Source organism: Ochotona princeps, chromosome 9 (assembly GCF_030435755.1).
Source record: "Ochotona princeps isolate mOchPri1 chromosome 9, mOchPri1.hap1, whole genome shotgun sequence".
Lineage (NCBI taxonomy): Eukaryota > Metazoa > Chordata > Mammalia > Lagomorpha > Ochotonidae > Ochotona > Ochotona princeps.
The window spans coordinates 1,465,792-1,481,641 of record NC_080840.1 but is presented as its reverse complement, the minus strand read 5'-3'; the positions used below and the strand labels follow the sequence as shown (position 1 = coordinate 1,481,641).

The window sequence follows — 15,850 nt, the reverse complement described above, 5'->3', positions numbered from 1 at the left end:
ACGCTGAGACAGGCTGAGGGGTAGTCAGGGACCAAGGCCCTGTCAGAATGAGTAAAAGGGAAGTCCCGTGAGCTTCTAGTCTCCTCACGCAACTAGCCAGGAGGCAGGGAGCCCACCTCCCCGTCTGCCTCACTGTGACAGCCTCAGACAGCTTGCTCTGTTATGAGCAAGTTAGACAGTGTTACAATGCCTGTCTCATCCCACCCTCTAATGGACTAGGCACTACTCTTGTACAAGCACCCCGCCCCCGTGCCTCAGTCGTGCTTAAACTCCACGTGGACCCAACGCCCGGCCTTCCACTCCTGGGCCCGCTCCCCACTGCTGGGACAGGGAGGCTTCCACACTCATCTGGCACGCACAAATTCTCTCCCGTGGACGAGAACGGAAGCCAGCTCCTTCCTTCGCAACACTGCACTGTCACACCGACATCATCCTGGGACGGCTGCTGCCACAAGGCAGAGGTCACGGACCACCCCACAGGGGGCAGAACCCACACCCCCACGATGGTGGGGGTGCCCCGCCCACCTACCTGACGATGGGCAGCTTGGTGAAGGGCACGGGGGGCAGCGTGAGGCCGTCGGGCAAGGTGATGGGCTCCATGGTCCCAGGACACTTGGCCGTGTAGTTCTCCAGGCTTTGGGTCACGTCTTTCTTCTCTGAGAAGATAAGAGCAAAACAAAGGCTCATTTCTGGACAGGCAGACCCCTGAGGGGAAGAATGGGGCCAAAGGCCACAAGAGGCACAGACAGTGCACATGCCCAGCAACCAGCAGCTGCTCCACTACAGGCCTGGGCATGAAAGCCAACTCAACAGGTGCACTGCCCCTGTGTGCTGGCCAGCTGTGCCACCTGCAGCCCTGTGAGCTGGCCAGTGGCCACACTGCATCCCCATGTGCTGGCCAGCTGCCACACTGCACCCCCGTGTGCTGGCCAGTGGCCACACTGCCTCGTGTGCTGGCCGGCTGCCACACCACACCCCCATGTGCTAGCCAGTTGCCACACTGCCCCTGTGTGCTGGCCGGCTGCCACACCGCACCCCCATGTGCTAGCCAGTTGCCACACTGCCCCTGTGTGCTGGCCGGCTGCCACACCGCACTCCCATGTGCTGGCCAGTTGCCACACTGCATCCCCATGTGCTGGCTGGCTGCCACACCGCACCCCCATGTGCTAGCCAGTTGCCACACTGCCCCTGTGTGCTGGCCGGCTGCCACACCGCACCCCCGTGTGCTGGCCAGTTGCCACACTGCCTCGTGTGCTGGCTGGCTGCCACGCTGCACCCCATGTGCTGCTCAGCTATGATGCACTGCAGATGGGCACTCATACACCCCCTCCATGGTGTGCACATAGCCCAGCAGCCCTGGGCTTTGCCATCTCGCTAGGCTGGGTCCGCAGGGCACCCCTATAATTGTGCTATGTGGCTACGCCTTTTCCTCTGGGCAAGTTTCCTGTGAGCTCCTCCAAGCTTCGTGCAAGGCCACAGACAAAGGCAGTTTCACACGCACTACAGCCTCCAGACCATGGCGGGGCAAAGTTCTGCAGCCACGCCTGGGATTCCTGACAGGATGCGCTACCCCAGGCCACCCCAGCCACGGCCTGAATGTGGGTCCCCAGTCTCCTGTGTTGGGGACCCCATGCCCAGTGCGATGCATTGGCAGTGGGACCTTCTGGGCAGTGAGTGAGTCCCACAGGCTCTGTCCCCAGGAATGGGCAAACACTATGGCAGCAGATATGAAGGACACACGCAGGGCAGTCTCACCTTGGGCCACAGGAGAAAGCCTAGGGCAGAGGCAGCCCTGGCCAGTGCAGCCCTCTACAATACCTGTGCCCGGTCTCAGCGTGCCAGCCTCGAGAGCTGTGGGAAACCAGTTTCTGTCCTTTAGGAAGTCCCCACCAGTGGGAGCCTGTGATGGCAGCACGCACATACCAATCTCCCAGCACCAACTGCCAGCCACAGGGTCACCTGCTCTGGAGAACAGCAGGCTGACAGCAACACAATGCTGCTGCAACGGAGGGAGGGCGGGAGGCTGAGGCCGATGCTCTACCACGGTGGGCGCCAAGGAATCTCGGTGCACAGCCCAACCGAGCAGAGCAGAGATGCAATCGAGAGCAATTTTTAAAATCAACCAAGTCAAAATTCAGCTCTTTGAAAAAAAAATCCACACAATTGATAAGCCACCCCCAGGAGAAAAACACAAATTACCTATACTAGAACTAAAGGGCACATATTAACAACCATATACCAACACTGTTGACAACTTCAGTGAAACAAATTCCTTGAGAAGAAAAAGACGACATAAAGAAAACAGAAAAAACGCCGCCAATCCGACTTGCCCTGCGTTCATGAAAGGACTGGACTCTAACTCAAGGTCCCCCGAGGAACGTACTGGCCTGACAGCTTCGCTCCCGAGTCCCACGACACACTCCGGGAGTCACAACTGCTCAGACAACAGGGGACAAGGACTGGTCCTCAACGTGTCCAAGCAAAAAGGAAACAAACAAACAAACAAAAAAACACTTCAAGAATGCCAAATTCACACACCAAACACGGCATGAAGTTGTCACTGTCTCCCGGAGCTGAAGGGACAAACCTCAGCCTCTCACGGGGACCCAAGGAGGACACAGAGAGGGAGGGAGGGAAGAGAATGGGGGGCAGGGGGAGGAGGCTCAAGGCAGACCCCCAGAGCACCCCACAGGAAGGGTAGCCCAACGTCACAGCAGGTGCAGCACACTGATGCTGCAGAGTAAGCCCTGGGAGTGCCCAAGAGCAGGGGACAGTGGACAAGAGGAAGTACTCAGACACACACCTGACCACCGGGACGGGAGAGTGCTGGGCACGGGCTAAGAGCCGGGACGGTCAAGTGCAGGAGACAGCAAAGGCCACAGCCCTGGCCCAGTGGGAGACGGAAGGACAGGGTGACCCCACTGCAGACAGACACCGAGGGGTCCCTCGGGGAGGAAGAGCACAGCCCAGGAAGAAGCACCAGGCATGGGGGTGGGGGAACCCACAGAGGCAACATTTCCCCAGACACTGATTAAAGGCAGGTGCCGAGGGCGGGAAGGAAGACGAGATGGAGAGAAGCCCAAAGATGCAGGATGTGAGAGGGGAACAGGGGTGTGGGTCCCCGGGAAGGAAAGAGGGGAGTGCGGATGTGACGCAGTGGGCAGGTGGTCGCTGGTGGACTCCACAACAGCAGGACCCCATTGCAACAAGTGGAGAGGTGAGTGGAAGCAGGAAGAGTGAGGCTCCTGGAGTCCCGAGGGGCCTCGTGAGCATGCCAGCAGGGCTCTGCGGGGAAGGTGCTCCGCCTCATCAACGACATACATTCACCATGCTGCAGCCTCCCACAAGGGAAGCCCCCACATGTGTCCCCTGGTCACAGTGCTGCTGAGCAACGCCCTTTGCTCCCCTTCTAGTTCTGCTACACACACAGTGCCCACTCTACAGATGGGCAAGCTGAGGCTGGCCAAGGTCATGTGGCTTTCACGAGGCCACTGAGGTGACAGGTGGCAAAATTACATCCATATGCAGAGCCACAAGTTCCCAGCCCTGCTCCCTGCATTTTGTCACACTGCCACCGGTGGTGCCCCACTTTGTAAACGCATGGGAGAAGAGGCAGACATTACAAAACCCCAACCCAGCATGCCATGAAGTCAAACACCGACAGCGGAGAGAAAGAAAAACCAACTCTGTTATTCCCGACTCTGTGCCTAAGTCCGGGCGGCCTGATGGTCTGACCACAGCGGACACAGACAACAGGTGCCTCTGGCATGCAGGGGACTGATGAGACAAACCTGGGGACACTGGTGACAGGCACGAGGCCCCCCCTTGCCTCCCGTGGCCCGATCGTAGGTTACACCCGACAGGTGAGAGCCCCTGCTTAGCAATCATACACGAAGACGAAGAGACTAAATATTTTCCTCTGAAGTATATAAACATCTTCTACCCAAATGAAAAGCAATTATGCAAACCCATCAGCATATTATATAATCACCTACATAAAGCACCACCTAGAAAGATGCTAAGTAGCTCTAGAGAGCCTGATATGACTCACAGATGGAGAAAGTACCTTAACAAGAGACCTGGGGCTGGCGGTGTGGCTCAGGGGGTTCAGCCGACGCCTGCACTGCTCCACTAGTGATCCAGTTCCCTGCTGACGCCCCAGAAAAGCAGAGGGTGATGGCCCCAGTACCTGGATTCCTGCCACCTCCACGGGAGGGGAGGAGCTCCTGGCTCCTGATATGGTCCTGGCCCAGCCCCGGTCACTGCAGCCATCCCGAGAACAAACCAGTTCTCTCTCTAATTGTACCTTTCAAATAAATACATAAATCTTTCATACAAACAATAATCAAGAATTCATAAACAATTAAAACCTACTAATTGGGCCCAGCACAATAGCCTAGTGGTTAAAGTCCTTGCCTTGAACGCACCAGGATCCCATATGGAAGCCTGTTCTAATCCGGTGGCTCTGCTTCCCATCCAGCTCCCTGCCTGTGGCCTGGGAAAGCAGTCGAGGACGGCCCAAAGCTTTGGGACCCTGCACCCAAGTGGAAGACCTGGAGGAAGCTCCTGGCTCCTGGCTTCAGATCGGCTCAGCTCCAGCTGTTGCGGCCACTTGGGGAGTGAAGCATTGGATGGAAGATCTTCCTCTCTGTCTCTCCTTTTCTCTGTATATCTGACTTTGCAATAAAAATAAATAAATGTTAAAAACAAAACCCTATTGATTATGATGTAATGGTTATAAAGCCTACAGCACATTAACACTGCAAATGGACACATGGGAATCCTGCATGGAATTCTGGGTTCCTGGCTTTGCCCCTGCCCAGCCCCTGCCCCGGCCCTGGCCCAGCCCCGAGCCAGCCCCTGCCCAGCCCTGGCCCAGCCCCTGCCCAGCCCCTGCCCAGCCCAGGCCCAGCCACGAGCCAGACCCTGCCCAGCCCTGGCCCAGCCCTGGCCCAGCCCCTGCCCAGCCCCGGGCCAGCCCCTGCCCAGCCCCAGCCCAGCCCCTGCCCAGCCCTGGCTTTGCCCCTGCCCAGCCCCTGCCCAGCCCCGAGCCAGCCCCTGCCCAGCCCCGACCCAGCCCCTGCCCAGCCCCTGCCCAGCCCCGAGCCAGCCCCTGCCCAGCCCCGGCCCAGCCCCGGCCCAGCCCCGAGCCAGCCCCGGCCCAGCCCCGGCCCAGCCCCGGGCCAGCCCCGGGCCAGCCCCGGCCCAGCCCCTGCCCAGTCCCGGCCCAGCCCCGGCCCAGCCCCAGCCCAGCCCTGGTTAACTGCAGCACCACAGTGACCCAGACGACAAAGGAGCAATCTCTTTCCCTCTCCCTTTCTCTGTCACTCCGCCTCTCAAATCAATACATTTTTTTAATGCTTCAACTTGAATTTTCAGGAAGCTTCCCTAAAAAGGAACCAGGTGAGAACATGGTTCCACAGAAGGCATCAGTGTCTGGCAGCTCATGGGCACTCCTGCACCCTAGATGATCTTGGCAGCGTCGGGAGTGACAAGTGTCACTAAGGACTTACCAGGGACAGTGTAACAGCAGAGGAAGCCGAGGCCCACACAGACTCACCCATGAAACAGCTTGTCTGCACTTCTCCACGTGTCCATATTCCACACCACATTCACTTAACAGGTCAACCCAGCATCCTGTGCGGAGGACCCCACCTGATGTCACCCCCAGTTCTTCCCAGCACCCCTGGGTCTCCCTCAGCCAGGGAGGCGTCAGCTGTCACACCTTCAGCAGTAACTCAGGAAAGGCCCAGCCCCCACACTGACCAATGATTTCCAGGTAAACGCAGTGCCCGAAACAGGGAAAGGCTCAGAGCAAGCCCCCTGTTGCTGGGTGCCTGCCACCTCGGGGGGGAACAGGTGGCTACTGGACTCCAGGACCCAGGGAAATCAACAGAATCAAGAACTAAGGCAGGTTAGTAAGAGAGCGGAGAAAAAAACTGGCCACTTCTCAACAATAGGGGAATGGGGAAGGGACCGGAGGAGAGCACACACAGACAGGGACGGCACGGAACTCCAGGACAGCTCCTGCTACGCATCAAGTGCGCACTGTCTAGAGGGAAACAAACAAGAAACCAGGAGGAAGAGATGGCTTGAAGCAAGCCACAAGTGTCTCCAGAGCGTACACCAGGGCAGCCCACGGGTCCCCACGGGTTCCCACAGGCTCCCACGGGTTCCCACGGGCTCCCACAGGTTTCCACGGGTCCCACGGGTTCCCACGGGCTCCCACGGGTCCCCACGGGCTCCCACAGGCTCCCACAGGCTCCCACGGGTCCCAAGGGTTCCCAAGGGTTCCCAAGGGTCCCCACAGGTTCCCACAGGTTCCCAGCTCACAAGCTGAGAAGATGGCACAGACTCGGCCTTCCCTGCGCCAAGCGGGTGGGGAGGGCTGAGCCCGAGAACAGGCCATGACGCCCAGTGTGCTGCACCTGTCCTAGCAAGAGGTGCCGGACAGTAAATCCAGGGCCATCACAGCAGGAAGCAGACGAGCAGAAGATGGCCAAGGCCTTGGGACCCTGCACCCACACAGGAAAGCAGAGGCTGCTGGGCCTTGGCATCAGATCACCTCAGCTCCAGACATTGTGGCCAGTTAGCGAGTGAACCAGCAGACTGAAGATCTTTCTCTCTGTCTCTCCTTCTCTATGCAAATCTGCCGTTCCAATAAAAATAAATTTTAAAAATGTTTAAACAAACAAACAAGCAAAAAAAAAAAAAAAAGAAAGAAAGAAAGAAAAAAAGAAAAAAAACAGCCTCCAGCTTCCAAGGCCGCAAAGGCAGCAATGTGGACAGGAAGCCCCAGGAGGAACAGACAGAAAATCCAACTGAGGGAGCGGTGATGTGGGGCTCGCGTGACCAGCCTGGTCAGCCTTCAGTGGGAGCTGGAGTACAGAGGTCAGGAACAGAACCGTGACTGTGGAAAATGCCACGGCGAACCCCCACTCCACACCATCTATTCCAAATAGACATGGTCTCACCCTGAGAAACCCACTACAAATCCACGCACTGGGAGGTGAGGGACACTCCCCCGGGTTCTGGCCCCACGAGGTGGCACTGGCAGCGTGAAGGGGCCAGCCCAGTGGGCTGTGTGACACAGCGGGACCAGCGAGCTCCTGAGTGGAAGACACAGCCGTGGCTCCCAGGTGCAGCCACTGGCCTGCAGAGCGCTTTCCAAGAGACCACACCACCAAGATCAGGCCCCAGTGGAGCAAAGCCCTGCCCGGCCAGCTCCCACGGGCCATGACAGCGACAGACAGCAAACCTGTCATGTGGTTTCTTGGGGACGACTCACAAAGCAGTGAGCTGATGGTGCTATGAAGGAGCAGCTGCAGAAATGAACTCTGACGTCTCCCATCTCGCCCCATCCTTGTCTTTTCAAATAACAAGCATGCCTCCCTGGCATAAGCACAACCAACAGGCTTCCAGTGCGGCTGGCACAGCCTCGTGATGGTAGCCCTGGGCAGCGGGACCCCCATATCGCACCCTGGGAGGACACGTGGGGCAGGGCCAGAAGGTGGCACAAGGGGCAGCAGCTGGGCCCCATTGCCAAGGGGGTCCTGCTGCACGTCTGAATGGGCTGCACCACACCGTGACTGAGTCTGCGACAACCACAATTTGTACTACAGAGGCACAGACACGGGTGCACGTGGGAGGCCGGGGCGAGTGCTCAGACAGCAAGCAGAGCAGTTGGCAAAGGGGCTGAGGAAGAAGGAGAGGTGACCTGCAGGGCCAGGGCTGGTCTCAGCGTCCCCATGAAAACCCAAACCCCGGCTTAAACCGACCTTGATCAGACAGGAAGTCCAGCATGGTTTGCAGGAGGAAGGACAGGTGCCTCACGGAGAGAGCCGGGTTCCCCATCCTCCGGGAGGCGTAGACAAGCTCATGCAGCAAGCGCATCTGCACGGCAGCCCAGCCCCTGTGCGTGCCTGCAGTGAAAGGGGGCAGTGTCAGTGCGGGCCCCGCAAGGCCGCAGGGCGGGAGACACAGTCACAGACAGCCCAGCCCCTGTGCGTGCCTGCAGTGAAAGGGGGCAGTGTCAGTGCGGGCCCCGCAAGGCCGCAGGGCGGGAGACACAGTCACAGACAGCGCAGACGGTGCCTCCGCTGTCACACGCTGGGACAACCAAGCGAAGCTCACCGACACTGGCGAGGAGCTGCGGGGAGGCCAGCTCTCTGTATGTTAAAGCCGGCCTCATGTCAAAACATCTGAGTGTGCCTCAACAAGTTCATGGGCACACGGATTGAAAAGAGCATTTTATTTTAGCGCAAAAACAAACTTTGCAGCTCATGCTGTGTCCCACATTTTCCACGAAGTTTCTGAGGACTCTGTCTACACATGGTTTTCAACATCTTTGCAACAGAATAATCTTTTCCTTTTTTAGACTTACTTCATTTGTTTGAAAGGCAGAGTTACAGATAGACAGACAAAAAGCTTGTGTGTTTGTGTGAGTGTGAGTACTCTTCCAGCTGCTGGTTCACTCCCCAAATAGCCACAACAGTTGGGATTGAGCCAGAAGCCAGGCATGCTATCCGCGTCTCCCACACAGACACAGCAGTCTAGGCATCTGAGCCATCCTCTGCTTTCCCAAACACATTAGCAAACAACCGGATGGGAGGTGGGGCAGCAAGGACTTGAGCTGGCACCCATGTGCAATACCAGCACTGCAATTGGAAGCTTGACCCGTTAGGCCACAACACTGGTCCCAGAAATTCATCTCTGAATTCCACTTTTGGCAAAATTTTTGAAATACCCTCAAACTTCCTATCTTCTCTACAGACATGCTTTCAAAAATGTCCCACTCAGGGAACAGTATAAACTTTAGAACTAAAGGTTACATTTTCAACACCATGGAGTTCCCAGCATAATTTCTTTCAAGAAAACACTGGTCTTTGGTGGGCCTTCACCATAAACTTCCAAGGACATGAAACTAAAAGGTTCAACATGTCTCGGAAGTCTGAGAAAAATGCAGCAAAGCGGGCAGCTAAACCAGAGGACTGGCGGAACTGGTCCTTCCAGAATAGCCTGGCAATCTGACAGCACAGGTGGAGACACCGGACGCACAGGCACACTGACAAGCAGCCCTGTGGGGCCGACGCCGTGGCCTAGCAGGGAAAGCCATCTATGAAACTAGTCCGTGTCCCGGCTGCTCCACTGCAGATGCAGCTCCCTGCTCATAGCTGGGAAAGCAGAAGATGGCCTAAGTGCCTGGGTCCCTGCCAGCCACAGCCGAGACCCAGGTGAAGCTCCTGGCTTCAGCCTGGCACAGTGCCGGCCACGGTGGCCAGCTTAATGACCAGGCAAATGGAGGATCTCTCCTTAATTTTGACTTTTAAAAATAAAAAAAGAAAATGCATACAGGTGCTCTTCAGAGATAAAAACTAACATCCACGGAAGTCTGAGTCTCAGTGGTGGGTCGGTTAGCAAGGCCCCCCGGACAGGACCCAGGGCAGGGATGAGGCGCCTGCTCTCGGGGACCTGCACTGCCCTGAGACAGCGCAGGGGTGAGAGCTCAGGGAGAGGGAGGCAGCTGCCCGACGCTGAAGGGCCTCTGAGCCCCCAGTGGTCTGTCTACACAGCCCGACACAAGGCCCAGCCGCTGCTGTTGATTACTCAGCCCACACACCGCCGCCCCTCTGGGCTCCGGCTGGGGACCCTTCCTGCCGCACTGCTGCATCAGGAACACGTCCTCCAGTTTCAGAGTCCACCGATGAGTTACAGGGTAAGATGACAAGCCGTGTGCAGCCTACATGTCATTCCTTTGCAGACCCCAGGACGGAGCCTGCAGGATTCAGGCGCTCAGAAGGGACTGGGTGCTGAACCAGCAGGAGAGGAGAGGCCGCCTCCTGTACTACTCCTAGTAGGCACTGGAGACCCCTCCTCATTCCATCCCCAACTGCTGGCCAACTCCTCCATTCATTCATTGAATTACCAACCCACTGGTTCACTTCCCAAATGCCTACAAGGGCTGGAGCTCAGCCAGCCTGAGCCAGGAGCCAAGAGTGCAACCAATGTCTCCTGCAGAGGGATCAGGATCCCAACTACCTGTGCCACCACCAGCTGCCCTCCCGGGGGGGGGGGGTGCAGTGCATCAGGAAGCTGGAATGGGGAGCCAGACCCCGGACGGGATCCCAGCTACTCCAATGTGTGGGACCAGCACCCCAGCATCGTCACTGCTTGGCCCCACACCTGCCTGCCGCCTGCAGATGGAAGGCTCTGCTGAGGGAGTTCCGCTAAGGCTAGCCTTGCTGGCCTCTTCTTCCCCTGGCCCCATCACCCACACAGATGTCCAGACACTTTCAGCCCACATCCCTGGGCCACGTACACACTTTGACCCGTGGGAGCTATCTGACAGGCACAGACACTCACACGCTTCACCTTGTTGGAAACCAGAGCTGGTTCCGCCCTGATGCCTTGCAGCTTGGCACATACTAAGTGCGGGGTCACAGGAAGGAAAACCCACCTGCTCTTCAACATACATACTCAAGGAGGGAGGGGGACAGGCAGACCCCGTGCTTCACCATGAAGGCTTCCTGCGAGGGGTGAACGGAACTCACAGTGCCCGTGGGGCCAAGGCAAGAAGCCTTCCTTGGCACTTGTCTGCGTGACCGGCCCCTGGCAACCCTCCTGCTGGTACACACTTCAACCATCTTGTAAGGAGCTATGGACTGAAATTCCTGGAGCTGACCAGACATACACAGATGACAGGCCTACTACCCTGTACACAAGTGTATGTCCCAGGGACACACATTTCACACATAACAACCACAAGGAGGAAAGCAAGATGAGTTACTGCAACCCTCCCATGCTGTCGAAGCTGGCTCAGAGATCAGACAAAAAGGAAAGGTTTTGTTTGGTTTCTTTCTTTCTTTTTCAGCTCAATCAGTATTATGCCAGAGCTAACTGTGGTCTCAAAGAGAGGCAGTTTAATCTCTCGCTGCCTTGTCGAGGTTTTCATGCGTGAGGTCTGGAGGAACACCGCTGCTTGTCCTCAGGTGGACAGCGATCTAGCTCCCTCTGTAAGCACTTAGGACTAAGAGCGAGTGCCAATGCTGCCAGCAGCATGTGGCACACAAGTCATGATTTCCATGGGATTCAGAGGGTTCCGCCTATAGAGCATGGATTTTTGTTTGTTTTTTTGGTGTTTTTTCTTAACAGAGATTTGCAGGACCCAACACAATGGCCTAGTGGCTAAAGTTCTCACCTTGAACACTCCAGGATCCCATATGGGCGCCGGTTCTAACCCTGGCAGCGCCACTTCCCATCCAGCTCCCTGCTTGTGGCCTGGGAAAGCAGTTGAGGACGGCCCAATGCATTGGGACCCTGCACCCGCGTGGGAGACCTGGAGGAAGCTCCTGGCTCATGACTTCGGATCAGCACAGCACCGGCTGTTGTAGTCACTTGGGGAGTGAGTCATCAGACGGATGATCTTCCTCTCTATCTCTCCTCCTCTCTGTATATCCGACTTTGCAATAAAAATAATAAATAAATCTTTTTTAAAAAAAGAAAGGTTTGCAGCAAACAACCCAGGAATGAAGCTTTCCATACTATCGGTGGCCAGACTGACCCACTTGGCATACCTCCTATGCACAGCCACTACCTGCTAGCAAACCTCTTCTCATCAGCCTCCTTCCTCGGAGCCTTCGCTCAGGGAAAAGCTGACCAAAAAGGCACCAGCAACCATCTTCAAACAGGGCAACCCCAAGAAAACAGAGACGCAAGCTCGCAGTCTGGGACGCCAGCTCACCCGCAGCCCTCACCTCAAGAGGGCCGCCCAAGGAGCCACCGGCCTGAGCACACGGACACTTTGCAGACATGGGGCTCGAGACGCCCATTTCTCTGAGAATGTGGACAGTGACCCCAGGGCCATGGTGGAAATTGAGTCAAAAGTGATTTCTAGTACCTGCTAAAATCACACGCAGGCCAGGACAGGCGTGGTGGCAAAGCACACGAACCCGCCCCTGGGGATGGCTGCATCCCACGTCCAAGGGCCGGGCTGAAGTCCTAGCACCCCTGCTCCCCACCAGGCTTCCTCCTCAGGCACCCTAGAAGGTGGCAGGTGATGACCCACCCCTGTGCCTGGGCCTTGGTCACCCTGCTAGGATGCGGTGGCCACTTGGGGAATCAATCAGCAGACAGGAAATCACACTTTCTCTGTCCTGCAAGTAAATAAAAATACACAAAGCTTTACAAACACATGGCCAGTTGGCGTTTCCATTTTAACTTCACTTGAGTTCGGGCCCTGACCCTTTTCCTCAAAATAATCGCTCGTGGAGACACAGGGCTACATACCCCGGTACAAATCCTTGGGTGCCAGCCTGTCTTTATTTTCAAAGAGAAATATGCTTCCTCTGTCAAATGTAAACAGCAGGGCAGGAAACAAAGTGTATCCACAGATGCTGACATCGTGTGGCCCTCACTGCTCCCAAGGTGCGACCCTGCGAGGGGTTCACAGGGACACCACCACAGACACTGCCCTGCAGCTGGACGGGCTCAACGAGCCCCCAAGGGCTCTTCCAACTGCACTCAGACTAGAAGAAGTGCTGCTGGGAATAAAATCAGGAGTCAGTCAAAGGGACCAGCAAATGGATGCCATGCGGGCAGCAGCAGCAAGGACCTGCACTTGGAAATGGCCCTGGGGCTGGCACGGCCGTGCCGCTATGCCTCCATCTCGATGCTGCCACCCCACATGGGCGCCGCTTCGAGCCCAGGCTGCTCCGCTTCCCATCCAGGTCCCTGCTCATGTGCCTGGGAAAGCAGCAGAAGATGGCTCAAGCCCCTGTACCTACCTAGGAGACCTGGAAGAAGCTCCTGGCCTAGCCATTTGAAGATTAAACAGGGAAAGGAGATCAATCGCTAGTTCACTCTCCCGATCTCTTCTCCACCCTCGGTAACTGCCTTTCAAATAAACAAAAATATCTTTAAAAAAAATCACGGAGGAGTAGCCTAGCGGCTAAAGTCATCGTCTTGCATGAGTACTGGGATCCCATATGGGCACTGGTTTGTGTTCTGGCAGCCCCGCTTCCCATCCAGCTCTCTGTCTGTGGCCTGGGAAAGCAGTCAAGGATGGACCAAAGCCTTGGGACCCTGCATCTGTGTGGGAGACCCAGAAGAGGCTCCAGGCTCCTGGGTCAGATCAGCTCAGCTCCAGCCAGTGTGGCCACCTGGGGAGTGAACCAGTGGACAGAAGATCTTTCTATCTCTCTTCCTCTCTGTATATCTGACTTTGCAATAAAAACAAATAAATCTTTCAAAGGAAAAACAGAGTCCTCATATGAACATGCAAATAACCTTGTCATAGCCAACACTTTAACTCAATGCCAATAAGACAGAGGTTCCACCAAAGGAAAGACACAAAGGGAACTTCATGCACTTCAACAAGGGGGCCGCAGCACCCACCCAGGACCCAGCCAGGCAGACACCGACATGAGCCCACACAGAGGTGCGGACAGTAGGGCAAGTGATGCCCAGGGCAAGGCGGGCCCAGCAGAATGCTCTACCAGCCGTCAGGTCAGCTCACAACCTCAAGTTCCTCTAAAAAATGAAGTCTACTTGGGCCCCGCACGGTGGTCTAGAGGCTAAAGTCCTCGCCTTGAATGTGCTGGGATCCCATATGGGCGCCGGTTCTTATCCCGGCAGCTCCACTTCCCATCCAGCTCCCTGCCTGTGGCCTGGGAAAGCAGTCGAGGACGGCCCAAAGCCTCGGGACCTTGCACCTGAGTGGGAGATCTGGAAGATGCTCCAGGCTCCTGGCTTCAGATCAGCACAGCTCCGGCCATTGCTGGCAGCAGGGAGTGAATCAATGGATGGAATATCTTCCTCTCTGTCTCTCCTCCTCTCTGTAAATATGACTTCCCAAAAAAAAATAAATAAATCTTTTAAAAAAAAAAAAGTCTACTTAAAGCAGTAATGAACTCATGAAGCCCTGCGGAGATGTGAGTGTGACGAACTGAAGCCTTAAGCGATACACCTGAAGGGGAGATGCTCCCTCCAGAGGGGCTTAGTGACCTGGGGATGTGTCCTCCAGAGGGGCTTAGTGACCTGGGGATGTGTCCTCCAGAGGGGCTTAGTGACCTGGGGATGCTCCCTCCAGAGGGGCTTAGTGACCTGGGGATGTGTCCTCCAGAGGGGCTTAGTGACCTAGGGATGTGCCCTCCAGAGGGGCTTAGTGACCTGGGGATGCTCCCTCCAGAGGGGCTTAGTGACCTGGGGATGTGTCCTCCAGAGGGGCTTAGTGACCTAGGGATGTGTCCTCCAGAGGGGCTTAGTGACCTGGGGATGTGTCCTCCAGAGGGGCTTAGTGACCTGGGGATGTGCCCTCCAGAGGGGCTTAGTGACCTGGGGATGTGTCCTCCAGAGGGGCTTAGTGACCTGGGGATGTGTCCTCCAGAGGGGCTTAGTGACCTGGGGATGTGTCCTCCAGAGGGGCTTAGTGACCTGGGGATGTGCCCTCCAGAGGGGCTTAGTGACCTGGGGATGTGTCCTCCAGAGGGGCTTAGTGACCTGGGGATGTGTCCTCCAGAGGGGCTTAGTGACCTGGGGATGTGTCCTCCAGAGGGGCTTAGTGACCTGGGGATGTGTCCTCCAGAGGGGCTTAGTGACCTGGGGATGCTCCCTCCAGAGGGGCTTAGTGACCTGGGGATGTGTCCTCCAGAGGGGCTTAGTGACCTAGGGATGTGTCCTCCAGAGGGGCTTAGTGACCTGGGGATGTGTCCTCCAGAGGGGCTTAGTGACCTGGGGATGTGTCCTCCAGAGGGGCTTAGTGACCTGGGGATGCTCCCTCCAGAGGGGCTTAGTGACCTGGGGATGTGTCCTCCAGAGGGGCTTAGTGACCTAGGGATGCTCCCTCCAGAGGGGCTTAGTGACCTGGGGATGTGTCCTCCAGAGGGGCTTAGTGACCTAGGGATGCTCCCTCCAGAGGGGCTTAGTGACCTGGGGATGTGTCCTCCAGAGGGGCTTAGTGACCTGGGGATGTGTCCTCCAGAGGGGCTTAGTGACCTGGGGATATGTCCTCCAGAGGGGCTTAGTGACCTGGGGATGTGCCCTCCAGAGGGGCTTATGACCTGCACCATGGGGTCGCAAGGTTCTCAAGCCCCTGGGGTCCATGAGGCACCCAGACAATGCCAGGACAGGGGAACACCCTCCCCTCTCCCTCGCTGCCCTCTTTCCCCACCCCATGTAGTCAGCCTAGACCTCCAGCCCCTCCCCCAACAGGGAGGCCTCCTGCTGCAAGGACAGAAAGCAGGCGCCTACATATGCCTCTTCCTGGGAAAAGAAGGCGGGAACCCAGTGAGACCTCCCTAACACACAGGCCTGGATCCCACTCCCCACCTGCCCCCATTTCAGGAACAGGAACAGAAAAGCAAGGCCCAAGGAAAGCTATCCTTCCCTTTGGAGTATGCAGGAGCCGGCCAGCTCCAGTGGCAGAGCCCAGCTGGGGACAGCTGTTGCCAGGTCCCAGGAGGCTCCACCGGCTATGCCAGCCCCGCTGGTCAGGCTTGTCTCTGAATTGTGGGTTCCTGAGCCACTGGGCCCCAAGGGAATGCCAAGCTATGTAGCACCAATGCAGATGGGGGAGCACGGCCAGCCCATGGCAGAGCTGGCGCAGGAGGGGGAAGGTGGCCAGCCCTGGGCCAAGTATGGGCAGCCAGGAGAGCAAGGCCAGCAGGTGGCCAAGGGGTAAACCGGCAAAGGAACACACAGGGACCAGAACTTGGGGAGGTGGGGGAGACCTCATCGCCTTGTGGTTCCTCTGCTGTGAGAGCTAAACGCACATGACAGTCACACACGCTCAGGGTCCATCTAAGAAAGCCAGTCATGCTACAGGTGCTGGACAGGCCTTCATTTTCAGCCATCT

General features: G+C 56.9%; 1 protein-coding gene across 2 annotated transcripts in view; it reads right to left on the bottom strand.

Moving 5' to 3' along the window:
- TRAPPC9 (trafficking protein particle complex subunit 9) overlaps positions 1-15,850 on the bottom strand; it is a 358,840-nt gene that overhangs the window by 307,591 nt on the left and 35,399 nt on the right. For both annotated transcript variants that reach the window (XM_058668446.1, XM_058668447.1), the window contains 2 exons: positions 7,779-7,922; positions 530-656 (listed from right to left, as the gene is read on the bottom strand). In XM_058668446.1, the coding sequence (XP_058524429.1) occupies positions 530-656; positions 7,779-7,922 (271 nt within the window). The remainder of the gene's footprint in view (positions 1-529; positions 657-7,778; positions 7,923-15,850) is intronic.